Consider the following 15,769-nt stretch of genomic DNA (forward strand, 5'->3'; position numbering starts at 1 on the left):
CCGAAATGGTTATATGTTTTATTGTTTTACTTATATTAATAAAATTAGAATACTGTAATTTTTTAATTACGAGAAAATCTTTGCGTACTGATTCCTTCCGCGCCGATTTCTTATAGCCCTTTATGTTATTTTGTATCATTTAAATATCGAGGAGTTCATTATTGTTTATTATTAGTTCTTTAATTTTTTTAGTAACACTTAAATTTAACGAGATAACGCAATTTTGTGATATAATAATGTTTTGAAGGAAAAATAATTTATTATTATTTTGGTTCGAAGAGAAAATATCTTTGAATGAATTATGATATAATAATTTCTTTTAAGAGGAATTAAAACTATGTATTTGGATTGAAATAGGAAGATCCTTCAATAGGAATGCAAAGATATATATATTTAGGTTTCATTGTATAAAAATTGTATAAAAATGGTATTGCTTGGATTATATTCTTTATTTAATTTGGTATGGGATTTATCTTGACGCCAGTTGTTGATATCAAATAAAAAAAATTTTCACCGAGGCAATTCCAAGACAGCACACTTTACAGTCCAGATATCTTTCTGGGAACATTGTCAGGACGTTAAGATGTTCTCAGGGAACGTCCCTTGGAAATCTGTGTTGTATTGATTTTTATTCAATCTGTCTAAATTTATAATTATATATACATTAAATTGTATTTACGCTTATAACTTTCGACATCTATGCACTGAAAAAAAAGCATGTAATTTTACATGGAAATTACATGTTTATGATCGGAAAATTACCTAAATATGACTGGAAATTTTCTTTTTCAGGTTTTTTTAAAATAAAAATACGTATTAATAGTAAAATATATGTGAAAATACTTTTACTTAAAAGTAACTTATAGTTTTAAATTTAAGTAGCATTTTTACAATGCATACACAAAAAAAAACAGTTTCATGCTAAATTATAGAAAAAATGAAATTTTACATTTATTGTATTATTGTAGCTAATAATTTCAATCTGACTGATCTTTTATGAAGATATACGGACACAAATGGATACCCGACAAATCTTTAAAAAACTTTACAAAGGTCTATGGCATGAAGTAAACATCACACAAAAATGCGGTTTACAACATTCAAAAGAATGAATCTTTATCTTCAATTTGCTTTTTTTATTGAGTACTGTACGATTTTTTTTACCAAATTATTGAATACTGAAGCAAAGATGATCACTTTTGTTTCAACGTTCAATAACTCGGTGAATAAATGCTTTTTTGATTTTTTGTCTGTGATTTTCATCCAGATACGGTGTTCTGAATATTTTACACAATTTTGAGCGTGTTCAACAGTGTTCCCTATTTTTTGTTGAGTAATGTACATAATGCAAATTTTATTATTGTTAACGCCATTGCATAACTCTTTACCATGATAAAAAAAGCTATGCAGAGTTTGTATTCTGTAACTTATTATACAATCGTTATGTGTATATAATAACATTTACGCAGCTTTTTTACTATATAAAATATTAGCGCAACTGTCGTTATGAGTACATAACGAGTTAGTAGAATGCCACTACAGAGGCGTTACAACGGTAATAAAACTTAACTGCGTTACAAAATAGGCCTGCAGATCCCGCCAAGAAATCTATCTGGATAATACCCCCTCGGTTGATTTCACTTTGGTAGGCATAACGGACCAAACAAACATAACGGTAGTTAATGAGCAGTTTGACTCAGACCGCATGTACATCTGTCTCCGACATCGTATGTCTTTCGTCTAACGCCGCGACTTCATTTCAGACTTGGTGATAAACGATTATGTAGAGTTGCGCTTGCGACTGAATTCTTCATGAACGCAATTAATAATTTTATGAGAAATAAAGGTATGGGTTAGGGAACCAAGCTCCAATGACATTGATCTTGACATAAATCTTGCTGTCAAGGTCATGATCTTGAGTGACCTCCAACTCCAACAACTGTTTTAGTTAACGAATATTATATAAAAAAATAATATTTAAAAAAAATATTTTCGTTTTTAAAACAGAAAATTTATTTTATAACAGAGAATTTTTGTTTCATAGTAGAAAGGAGATATTATTTCTTAAATTTATTTTGTTAGTAATATTTTAACAGATAACGAGCGACGACTAAAATCTGTTGGAAGTCACTCTAGATCATGACCTTAATGACAAATGTCAAAATTAAGGCCATTGGAGCTTAGTTCCCTAATCTATACTTTTACCAAAAAAACATTCTCTAAGATTAATGAAAAACGATATAAAAAATAATGAAATATTTCCAAACAGTATTTCCAAACTCCGAAAAGTCAATTAAACTACAATTTTTTTAATTTTAAAATGTCGATATTTAATTGTAATTTTCATTGAAAGAGAAATTAGAATTACACTTTCCTTCTAAAAAAAAAACCTATATTTCATGATAGACTGACTGATAAATAATATATATATATTGATTGTTGATTGCAATAATCTAAAAAATCTGAAGTAAAAAATTTATAAAGAAAAAAAAAGTAAATATGCTGTAAATGGACTGCTATGACAAAATTACGTTTCAAATAAAATATATTGTTTCTCATATACTCAACAAAAAATAAAGAACACTTTAGAATACGCTCAAAATTGCATAATATTCAGAACACTATAACTCGTTAAAAAATTATTGTAAACAAAAAATCAAAAAAGCATTTAAAAGCTTGAAATCTTTACTTTTAAAATCGGTAATTGATATTTCAATCTGATTGATTCTTTATAGCGATGTACGGATACAAATGAATACCGTCAAATCTGAAAAATTTTTACAATTTGTACGAAGATCTATGGCGTGAAATAAAATTTACACAAAAATGCAATAAAATGCAACAAAGAATCAGATTGAAATATCAATTACCGATTTCGAAAGTAAAGATTTCAAGCTTTCAAATGCTTTTTTGATTTTTTGTCTGCGATAATTTTTCATCAAATTACGGTGTTCTAAAGTATTCCCTATTTTTTTGTTGAATAGTATATGTTAAATTTATATTGTATTATATTTAATATCGTTATTATATTATTTATGTAACATTAACATAATATACAATATAATATATTTATATAATTTATATAATTTATTAGTTTATATATTAATTTATATTTAATTTATATATAATTTATATATATTCATGCTGTAATTTATTATTATTTCAGAATAAAAATAATTTCTTTAGCAATTTTAACAAAAAGTTTATTAAAAATGTGTGCAAATAGAATATAAGCAGTTTTGATCAATTTTCGGAAAAATTTAGAAGCATAAAAAAAATATTAATCATAATTTCAAAAAAATTTTAATTCATTAAAAAAATAATTTTTTTTTAATATAAGCAATGACAATTTTATTTGGATCTCTCAGTGACTATTGTAAATTAAAAGATGATGTAAAAATACAAAGCAAACATATTTATGCAATAGAAAAATTTTTAATTCAATTTTTAAAATATCTATTTTTATTGGAAGAATTGTAAATGTTAGTACAAAAAAGCTATTTGATCAAATAAATTAGTTTAATTTTAAAAAATCATTTTTTTAATGAAAAAATAGAGTTATGTTTATTTAAGGAGATACAATCAAAAAATCAAAATGCTTCGATCTATTTAAAAATTACACAGAATATTATTTAAAACGAAACTAGTATTGTATTAAAGCTCGGCACGATTTGCACTTCTCAGCCGATTTTCGACTTAGCTCCGCATTCTTTTCACTTCATCGCTCTGCGCGCAGTCGAAATGCCTCTCAATACTTGAAAGTATGACGATCGTAGATATGAAGTCCATCCTTTGGGCGCTCATGCATAAAATCATATTGGAATGATATAAAGTGAAGCGTTTCCGTGGATGCGCAGTCGTCCAAAGTAGTGGGGAGCAGTGAGTCAATCAGTTATGCTCCACGAAAATTCAAATGTAACATAACGCCAAGTATCAGCTGACACACTTACAGTGTATCTTGGATAGGTAGCCAATTAGTAAAATTAAGCCATTTTAATAAAATTTGTCGAAATGGGGATTCAGCTTCGACTATCGCTTACTACCATTATTTACTACCATCCATTGTTATTAATGTTTTCCAATTTAATTTATATAATTAATTTTCAACATAAATATAGCATTTTCAATTAAAATTTTACATTTGAAATACGCGCTTCTCTCCGTGGGGCATAACTGAGTAAATTTATTGAAATTCATGAAATTTAATGTACTTTTAATAAAATTTTATGAAAACATTAAATTTCATAAATTTTTATGAAAAATACATTAAATTTTATGTACACAAATATACTTTTTAGTTGTAAATACATTAAATTTAATGTAATATCATGAAATTAAATTCAAATTGTGTAACTTAAAAATTAATAAAATTTAAGAATATTTCTAACAGTGTACGAGCGTTATACACTCCTAAACGTCACCCCTGGCTTAAGGGGGGGAAAGGGGGACTGAGGAGGATGTAGCCCCGGATCCCATCTTTTTAGGGAGCCCCTTAGTCTTAGCTTAAAATTATATTTTATTGATAAAAGTAAATAATCGAATGCAAATAAATAATTAAAATTTTTAATTTTCCATTCCTTGTACAATAAAATACAATATTCAATGAAAAAAGACACATTTCTATGTTTTTTAAATGTGAACGTACATTTTGGGTACATTCGTTTACGCAGCAATTAATGTAACTGTATTATTTTATTCTTTAACATTGTGTAAATAATAAGGATAAATATAGATGTGCTAACTGTTGCGTAAATGAATGCACTCATATACAGGGTATCTCAGTCCACTCTTTTTATCTCCGCAGGATAAGATCCGAAATATGTTTAGAATATCAAAAATATGTTTAGACCAAAGTCGTAGGGTTTAAACAGATCTATTTATTGATCATATCAGTTTGACTTTAGATGGCTTTGCCAAGATCAGATCAAGATCACATCGATTTTTTTTAATAAAACATCTTACTTTTTATTCTAGAATCTAATAGCCGATGTTAAGAGCTTTCCAAAACTCTACAATAAAGTATCTTTTGCTTAAATAAATCTTGAGTTAAGAAGATTAAAAGTTAAGAAGACAAAAATCGTTTTAGGAACAATCATACTCGTTAAATAAAAAATGGAAAACATGTTTATATATTATTTATATATTAAAATTGGATGAAAAACAGGGGGTTTTTTTAGTAACAGAATCATTATCGAATTATTCTTCTGAGTAAAGAGGACCCCATTTGAACTTCAACCTCTGGACCATAACCCTGCTAAGTGACATTTGGACTGCAAAATGATGAGGTGAGAGGAGAAGCGGAAGGCGGAGCCGAGTCAAAAATCGGTCGAGAAGTGCAAATCGTGCCAAACCCTAATATTAAAATTTCAAACCGATTGAAAGTAATTTTTAAAAAAGAAAGAGCTATAATTAAAGTTTTATGCAAGATGTCTTATGACAAATACATTAAACAACTGATATATTACATAATTACTTACTTTTAAAATGCTTCGATTCACATAAAAATCATATCCGTAATTATAAAACCTTTTTTTACATCCTGTTGTAAAAATTAACTCTATTCATTGAGTAATTTATTTGTATAAAAACAAAAAACTGATGAAAGCATGCCTATTTGAGCAACTAAAGAAATATAACGGAAATATAGCGGAAAACTTGGCAACGCTGTTGACTTTCGATATTACCTTTACGGAAATGAACTATTTGGAAAACCAATAATCACTATTGGATTTTAATAATGATTATTCGCTTTTTATTAGGGTGAGTATTTATTATCCAATAATCGGATTATTCACAATAATTACTTCCCAATAGTTTTTATCGGAGTGATTATTGATTCCACTAGTCGGATTATTTGCAATAATCATTTCTCAATAATTCTTAACTACTCAGTGATTATTGATTTTCTAATCAGATTATCCGTAATGATCATTACAGCGCACTATTTTAATAGTTATGTATATGAATGATTACTGGCTTTCAATAGTTAGAACTACATTCATAATAATAACTATTTAAATAAACTGCGCCTAATTATTGCATAATTCATTAAGTCTATAATCAGAGATTATAACGCCATATCAGTAATTAAAGTATTTGCAATATTCATCCTTGTGTGTCAAACTATTCGTTGGAGAAATTAAACTAAAATTTTTTAGATTCGTTTATGAAACTAAATACTCACGTATATTTTACATATACGTGACAATATCTTTTTGACAATATCTGTTGACTAGATATGATATACTGACTAGATATAATATAAAATCTTTTTTTTATCATAATTTTGTCATGTATATTCTGAAATATGATGCTAAACTAATATTTTAAGAGTAACACTGAATTAATTAATTTTTTCAATATTTATCTGAATAGTTTTCCCAATAATCTAATAGTACCTCTTCTCACGAAAAACTACGACTGAATAATCAAATAATTTCACTAATAATCCATTTCCAGATTTGCGGCTTGCTTCTCTTGTGACACATGTGTGATTAAATATATGTGCTTGCTTATAACCTATTGTTATATTTTTAGCTGTAAAATACGTATATGAAATATTTTAATCTCAATTAATTGTCAATTACTAGTGGCACTAGTCAATTACTAGTGGCATTAATCAATTACTAATATATACGCAACTCGAGTAGGAATGCCAACCTCATTTTCAGAACATGTAACATTTGTCAAATTACCGACAATCATGAAATATAAAAATTAAATATAAAAATTAAATAATTACTTGCATTTTCTAATAATAGATTATTACTATTATGATTCATAATTAAAAATTAGCAATCAATTTTATCTTTTAATTTTAATAAATCATAAATTAGCCTTTCTTATTATTAAAAGATTTCATCCATTAGGTTAGTATTACCAATGTAGAACAATAGCGTACCCTCCTCACCATCTATCCCGCAAGTGATCGATTGTACATCCTTAATTTACTAAATAAATTTAGTATTTTTTAAACGGTATTTTACGTATATGTCACAACAACGTATTTCACATAATTTATTAATTATAATCGCTTTTACAGTTTTATAATTTTCGAAAACGCATCAATGGAATTCGAATCTAAGATACCGGAGTGATAAACCTAATAGGCTGTTATAACATGTGTTTATCGCACGGTTATTTACGAATTCGATATTCAATCAGTCACTTAATCAGAAGGTATTAGTATTTTAAGTCAGACAGTCTTGAAAAACTGAACTATGAATACCGATCCTCAGAATGCAGAAACATTTACTGCGCCAAGCTGTGTAACTAAGGCTGTGTTTCAAAATTTACTGTCAGTACTGAAATTTTATAGTGCATGTAACATAAACTATAGATTTTGTTGGCAGTGAATTTTAGAACGCAGCCCAAGTATCCAATTTAAGTTTCGCAGCCTAAATGTCGTGTGTGTGTGTGTGTGTGTGTGTGTGTGTGTGTGTGTGTGTGTGTAGATTATGTTTTCCTTTAGTCTATACTCTATCTCTATAGGCTTGTATAAAAAAACACATTTTTTTCATTATAATAAACAATTTCTTATTTTTAAGTAAATATTTTTTCTAAAATGCTATATATATTGTATATTTAATTGTTTAAAAAATAATGATATTTTTTTATTCAAATAATAATAATATTCGGATAATAATAATAATAATATTCTTTATTCAGATAATAATAAAATAAAATAAAATATATTTCTATAAAATATTAGGTGTTGGAATTAATTCGTAGCGTTTTTTAATGAAAGAATGTTATTTATTTCACATGAGCATTAAAAAATACATTAATGAAAGTACTTCCCATCACTTGTAAAACGCTACGAATTAATTCCAACACCTAATATGTTTCTAATTGAAATATATACTTATTTAAGTTAAAATATTTAATTCCAATGCGAATATTTAATATAAAACATTATTTGTATTGGTGTAAATATTGTTAAATCGAGACGCAAAATCATGTCATTTTTATCGCAAACACTTGCACATGTATGCAAGTTTAGGAATACACACAAGTCTTAATTAGGATCAATTTTTGTAATTTTGGTAAACCTTTCGCTCGCTCAGGAAATCCCTACGCTTTAAGGAATTAACTCTCCATTATTTTAAAAAATTGACTGATCTTTTGATGATATTTTTCGCATTCAAACTAAATCAATTTGTGTTTATGATTTGGAAAATCTGATCTCACATTTTACATTTTTTTATAAGCATAGTTACAATAAAATAAAATAAAAATTCGGGCTCTCGTAATAATAACAATGAAGAAAGTAGAATGTCGGGCGACATCGAGAGCATTTAATAATGCGGTAATTAATGCGTAATAATAAAGGTCTGTATTTTAGAGATCTTACATGATTACATTTCGACTTCAGTCATTTTCAGTGATGTCAATAACTAATTTCAGAATAAAAATGATAGGTGAATAATCAAAGGGTACAGCGAGAAGAATCCTATCAAAAAAAGAACTTTATTATTTCGTACTAATTATCGTGTTAAGTGCTCTTAGTCGCTCGACTTTCTTTATACATAGTTACAATATTTTGTAACTCTGTATTATTGGAGAGCAGTAAATAATTTAAATAAAACTCAATAACTTTTAAAAGTTCTCCAAGCTAGAAAGATCTTTTTAATTTTTTTAACTCAAGACACATAGGATTTATAAAAAATTTTTATATAGTATTAAATAAGAAACATTAAAATATATCATCTCCTGAGTGGAAACGACAATGACTAATTTTGTTTTTAATAACGGTAGCAAAAAATCAGGTTGACTGGAGATTTGACTCTGTGAATAATAAATAAATTGAGTAAAAGGTAAAAACCCCAGCCTAGAAGATAATCGCGTCGCTTCTTTCTTAGTTTTTAAAGTTTATGTCAGTAACGGCCTTGTTACCTCCAGTGAATCAACCGTCATCCGCTACACAACTCCTAAAAGTGGAACACAGTCCATTCTTCCAGATTCTACCTATAAATGCGTACCATTGGCGCACGCGAATTTCTATTTCTCGAGGCCGCTGCTGCCACCGGATAACTTTTTGTCGGTTATATATTACGTGCATCGCATACACAAAAATCGCGCCACTAACAATTAGGAGAGAAAAAACCAACTCAATTCGATGCGATTTAACAAAATTGGAAAGTGACTGAAATACACATTTCATTTCAAATAGTTTATTTTAACGACGCGATATTATTCACATACTATATTTATTGCGCGTGCGTGCGCGCACGCACACACACACACACACACACACACACACACACACACACACATACACACACATATGCGCGCGCGCACAAGTATTTGTTAAATAATAGTTAGTACCGATAGTGCAAATATCATTCTAAGAATCTTACATTATATGTTGCATTATTGATGGTAATGTATATTATTATATAGTGCCTGCTAAAAGTTCCGGGCCAGCTCAATATCGAAAAGCATGTATTTTTGAGAAAAATGTTTTACACAAAAATTGTAAAGTTTAAAAAGATCTATTTAATGATCTCATCAGTTTGACCTTGGGTACAATCACCAATGTCAAGTCAAGGTCATTGATTTTTTTAAATTGGATACCTTATTGTTGATTACAGAATCTAATAGCTGATGTCAAAAACTTTTCAAAACGCTACAATAAAGTTCATTCAGTAAATTTTCATTAAGTATTTTTCAAATTATAAGACTTGAAAATTGTAATAATTACTAATATTTTATAATTACCGCCATTACTAATATTATTACCCAAGATGTCCGACCGACTAAAACCTCTTAAACGTTGTTCGGAATCATGTCCTGAATAACATTTTTTTTTAAACTCTATAATTTTTATTTAAAACATTTTTCTAAAAAAATGCATGTTTTCCGAGATATTCAGCTGGCCCCTTTTAGCGGACATTATATATGTATATAAGTGGTAGAGTTCGACCGAAACTTCTATTGAAACTGAAAACGAAATTCATTGCGTGTCAGTTTCGACTGAAACCATGTACCTCTTCTTTATAAATATTACTTTTAATATGTGTAATTATTGTTTCAATAAATAAATTATGATGTTTATTGAAGAAGTATTTTAATATTTTTTGATCAAAATTGACACATAACCGAAATTTCGGTTTTCAATTTTGGCTAAAATTTAATTATTGTTTCAATTAAATGATGATATTTATGAAAAAATGATGAGATCTATACATATGGTCCTTATAGAATTCCTATTTTTTAAATTTCGGTTTCGGTTGAAATTAACATGTAGCCGAATGTTTCAGTTTAGTTTCGGCAAAAGTTTCGGTCGGACTCTGATAAGTGTATAATTAAAATTTATTATTATTTAATGAGAATCATATATATTTATGACAAGTCTTTTTAGAAATGAGTGGTAGAAGTGACAATTTCATATAAGTGTAATAATAATAAAGAGATATTTACGGATGTGTAAGCTAAAACATCCGTATAAACACAACAAAGCTTTTCTCATCGGACGCAATGCTAATAGTATCATAATTTTATTAAACGTAACAGTCTTTTTTAAGATAGTAAACTTTTATAAGAATTAAACTTTCATAACAGTAAACTTTTATAAGAACATTGCTTGTGTCTTCAGTTTTCAGTTATTCGATTTACAATATGATTATAAATCTTAGATTTAATCTTAATTTAAATTACTTTTTATTTCCTTCTTCAAAAAATTAAAAAAAAAATAAAGAATAAAGGAATTAAACCGATTAAAGTTAATCTACATTGATAAAAGTGGACATCAGCCAATCAAAGAATTTTTACCTGACAGAAAGGTACTGGCCAAAGAATCATCATCCTGCCCGCCAACTAACCCGATGAGCGCGAGCAGAAGGACAATGCCATCGGGGGCAGTTCTCAGTATCATCTTCAACCTCCCTGTGCTGTCTCCGTTTGTTTCTTGATAGGGGAAAACAAGAAAGAAGAAAGAAAAAAGAAAGAGAAAGAGAGAAGAAAGTCACCAAGATTGGTGCACTGTCCCGTTTGCACGGTTCCGATCACGTGCGTGTCAAACTATTTTTCTTCACTGACGAGAGAGTTCAACGACGTTTACAATGTTGCACCATGCATACCCACATCGTTTGCTTCGACTCGTTTGATGGACACTGACTGGGTAGAGATCAAGGCCTACTTGTGGGTCAGAGTGTGCGGATCCCCACTTCTGCACCAATGACGGCCCATGAAGGTAAGTGAAACAAGGAGAAAGAAAAAGAAAGGAAGAAATGAGATAGAACGATGATTGACCGGCTTTGTAAATGTTATCTGGAGGGGATAGGGTTGTTGACAGGAGCGGTGCTAACTGTGACTTCTGTTGCTTTTTTCACTCTTACAAAGCATTGCGATGGATGAGATCAGCGATTTAGGTTATTGCTTACGGAATAAGCAACGCATAGAAAAGAAAGATTCAATTAATACCTCAGTTAATCAACTAATTAGTACGCTATTTGCGGAATTCTAAATGCAGCTTTTTGTCAGAAGTATAAATGTATCTCACTCTTAATGTATTGTATTTTTGTGGAAAAAGCGATAATAAAAGCCAAAAGAAAACTAATAAAATATTAAAAAATATTAAATGTTATATAAATATTATTTTTCAATAAATTATTTTAAATTAATGTTTTATTATATATAAAACATTTACTTCAATTTGTAGATTTATATTTATAGCAAAGGCTATACTTGTGAAAAATTTGAAGATGCCATTTTAAATGCAATACTGATTGTAACTACTTTTAATATAAAACTTTTGATATAAGACGTCCTCTTTAATTTTTCATTATAATAAATAATTGCATTCACGATTCGAGTCTATGTAGGAAGATTTAACATTAATATCGGACAATCCGTCCCTGCTCTCTCTTGTGCATTCTTCGTTTCTTCCTCAATACTATGAACTGATCATCTGAGTATTTCTCTTGGATACACTGTGTATGAATACATGGCATAGTCCCAGTCCACGTCCCCTCTGATCTTCCCGCTTTCCTCCGCGCGACCGAATCTCACTCTTTTTTCTATTTTTCTCGTTTTATGCTCTTCTTCCTCTTTCCTTCTCTGTCCTGTTCTCCTTTCTAGCTATTCTCTTCCGTTGTTCCCTCTTTCCTTTCCACACATCCGTGTGTACCATGTGCGCTTGTATCGGTATAAATATCCACGCCCGCGCATGCACGAGTATACGCACATTCATACAAACGCGTATGCATGCGTGCCTGTGTACGACTAGCGGTACTTTACCCGTAAATGTACGAGATACCGTACGATATTTTCCTCTAGAATTGATCGCACATTGCACAAGGTGGCATCGTTCTATAATTATAGCATAAATTTCTGATAAGATTTCATAAGAACTATCTAGACGTAATGATTATCAAATTGATGCTTAAAGTATCCATTAGCTAAAACTATCTCGTGCCACTGGGAAAAAGACAATGAAAAATATTAAAAGAAAGAAGCAACCGGTTTCTTCAGACCATTTTGAAAAGGATACATAATTGAATTAAAAACAGCACTTATAATATATTTAGCTTATTCGAATAAATCCTTTATCGATACTTTCATAGTTTATGTATATATAAATTCTTGCTTGACTTTTTTTAAATAACATTGATTAGGTAGTCTTATTCTCAGACAGTATCTCAGATAATATTTAGAATAAAAAGAAAATAAAAAAAGTTTGATAAATGTACTGATGTTATAATAATAAAAAAATATGTAGAATTTTAATTTCATTCCTTGAATATTAAATACAAAATAGAATATAAATAAATATATTTCAACGGCTCTAAGAATAAATCTAATAAAACAAAGAAAGAAGCTAATAAAGAGCTAACGCAATTAATGGTGCGTAAAAATTATTTATTGTGAAAAAATTAATATGCATGCGTTTTAACTGACATTTTCAGTCCTTCAATGCAATATAAATTAAATTAACAATGAATCTATTCCTAACTCATAATATAAACGAAATACTAAAACATGTAATTCATAATAAAATATAATTGTCACGCATTAAGGATGTATCACACGTACAGTCCCTGCAAAAAAATTAATTTGGAAATGTGTTTAATACTTACACTTCAAATTAACTGTATATAATACATATGAAAGTTATGTGAATAAGATTGCATTTATTATTATATTTATTGTTAAAAATTAAAATTTTAAAATGATAACAAAAATTTAAATTTTTTGTAAGTTCTTTAAATATTCAAAGTAAATTATGCATTGCGATTCACTGTTTAGTTACAAAGATATAGAACAAATAAATATTTTGTTCATTTACTGGACAACTAGTTCATATATTGCAATGTAACTATATATGAATAAGCTTGAATACATTATGTAAGTATATTAAAAAATTGAAATTTTTGTCATTTATCTTATTGTATAATATTTTCATACATTTTTATTCAAGTATCAGCACATATTTAAAAAATACTACTATTTATTAAAATAACTTATGATCCAGATAGTAAACCGTCACTAAATTTGACATATTATTTTTAATTATAATCTGTATTTTTTTCATAATTTTGTTATCATTTTGAAAATATAATATACAAAATATCCTTAAAAACGTACCGATTTTTGCAATATGATCACCACGAAGAAGTGAGTTCATACAAAAAACAAACCTTGCTGCTGGATTTTCCGTTATTTTTTCGTGTAAACTTACTTCTTCGTATTAGCACGATGATCGTATTGCAAAAATCTGTGCGTTTCTAATGCGCAACAATTATATCTTATTATGAATTACGTGTTTCAATATTTGCGTTATTTACATTATGAGTTAGGAACAGCTTATTATTAATTTAGCTTACATTACGTTGAGGAAGACTAAAAAGTCAGTCTTAACATCTGCACATTAGGATAGAGTCCTATAAGGTGTATTTACCGCATATAACCGCGTAACCAATTAGAAGCGATCCGTTGTTGTAGCGTTTAATTTCGCGTTTTATTGATTATTAATTGGTTACGTGGTTACGCGATACACCTCATGGGACTCCATCCTTAGTTCTTTCACAATAAATAATTTTTACACATTGTTAACCGTGTTGACTCTTTATTAGCTCTTTTCTTTGTTTTATTAAAATAGAATATGTTTTATATTCAATAGTAATTATATATATTATTACAGTTTAATGTATATTATAGTAATGTATATTATAATAATTTAAACACTTAAAACAACCTTAAGTAACTCAGTTGATAAGAGAAACTTTTTCGATGTAATGAATTAGCTATACCAGCGAAAAACTATATTAACAAAAAGCATATTGTACTAAATTAGTTTATCTATTTTTTTGTCTGGCATATACGTATATATGTATAATTCAACATACTCAACAGTTGAGTGAATTATTCTTTTGGACCATCCAATCAGAATTTTAAATCTAGAAGAATACATCAATAGAAACGAGCGCTCACTCAATTATTGAGTCTGCTGAATGCAGCCATTGTGTATATTTACGCAAAAAATATGAAATCAAATATGAGGTCATTCACGGTGTGGAAAGATTACTATTAATTATTATATATATTAACTCAAAGTCAAATTACTTATATATTTTTTAACTTTATATTATTAACGTTCGAAAAAACTCCTTTGTGAGATACTAATAAAATTTCTTAAATTTTGTTTACATAATAACATATTATAGTTCCAAACATCTAAACGAAATATAAGGTCCGCCAAAAGTCCCGGGCCACCTGAATAATTTCTGAATGGTTCAAGATATAAGATTGAAATTTACAAGAATACAATGAGATCATAAAATCTATTGAACCTTAAAAACACCCACCTTAACATTCCCGGGGGAGTTATGATCATTTGAACATTGTTATTCAGAAGAAAAAGTCTCTTCTATGCGTGCGTGCGTGCGTGCATGTGTGTGTAAGATAGAAAGAAAGAGAGAGAGAGAGAGAAACAATGGTATATGTGAAAGCATGTAAAAACATTAATTATTAATTTTATTAACATATTAATAAAAACATTATTTTATCAACTGTTCGAATTGATGTTTTCCAACAACTTGACAGTGTCCCATGCGTACGTAAAACGTATCGATAACGTTACGTATGCATTCTGGTGTAATTGAATTCGAAACGTTCACTATTCTTTGTCACAGCTCTTCTAAATTTGCGGGTCTCATAGATTTTACTTTTTAAATGCTTTCAGTAAAAAAAGTCTAATGGGCTCAGATCTGGTGATCTCGGTGGCCATTCTATTGTGCCTCTTCTACCAATCCATCGATCAGTAAAAACACTGTGAAAAATGAGCTTGAGCCCCATCCTGCTGGAATCAAATATTCTGGAAAGCTTCTTTAGCAAAATCTTGAATAATCATTTGATTTCTTAGCAAACTCAAGTAATTATCTGAAATTATGTTATCTTCAATGAAAAATGATCCTATAATATGATTAAGCATTATTTCGGCCCAAGCGTTAATCTTCTAAGAATGCTGCGTGTGGCCTTTCTCTCATCCAATATGGATTTTCATCTGCCCAATACCTCATATTCTGTCGATTTACAGAACCGCTTAATTAAAATGTTGCTTCGTCAGAGAAACAGATCCAGTTAAAAAATTGATTATTATCATCAAATTTTGTCATCATTGTGTCGTAAAATTCCACTCTTTTGTCATAGTCGTCTTCGGATAGCTGCTGGACTAGATGCATTTTGTAAGGATGATAATGATGCCTACTCAAAATTTGACAGATTGGTGTTGCGCTAATATCACTTTCTTAAACTATTCTCGAGACCG

At 28.8% G+C, this 15,769-nt stretch overlaps 1 protein-coding gene across 1 annotated transcript in view; it reads right to left on the bottom strand.

Annotated features, from left to right (window-relative positions):
* mas (trypsin-like serine protease domain-containing protein masquerade) overlaps positions 1-12,692 on the bottom strand; it is a 68,558-nt gene extending 55,866 nt beyond the window's left edge. The window contains exon 1 of the mRNA XM_011068023.2: positions 10,774-12,692. Coding sequence (XP_011066325.1) covers positions 10,774-10,876 — 103 coding nt within the window. The 5' untranslated portion in view covers positions 10,877-12,692. The remainder of the gene's footprint in view (positions 1-10,773) is intronic.
* Positions 12,693-15,769: the final 3,077 nt, after the last annotated feature.

This window comes from Acromyrmex echinatior, chromosome 12, assembly GCF_024713525.1.
Source record: "Acromyrmex echinatior isolate Ae372 chromosome 12, ASM2471352v2, whole genome shotgun sequence".
Lineage (NCBI taxonomy): Eukaryota > Metazoa > Arthropoda > Insecta > Hymenoptera > Formicidae > Acromyrmex > Acromyrmex echinatior.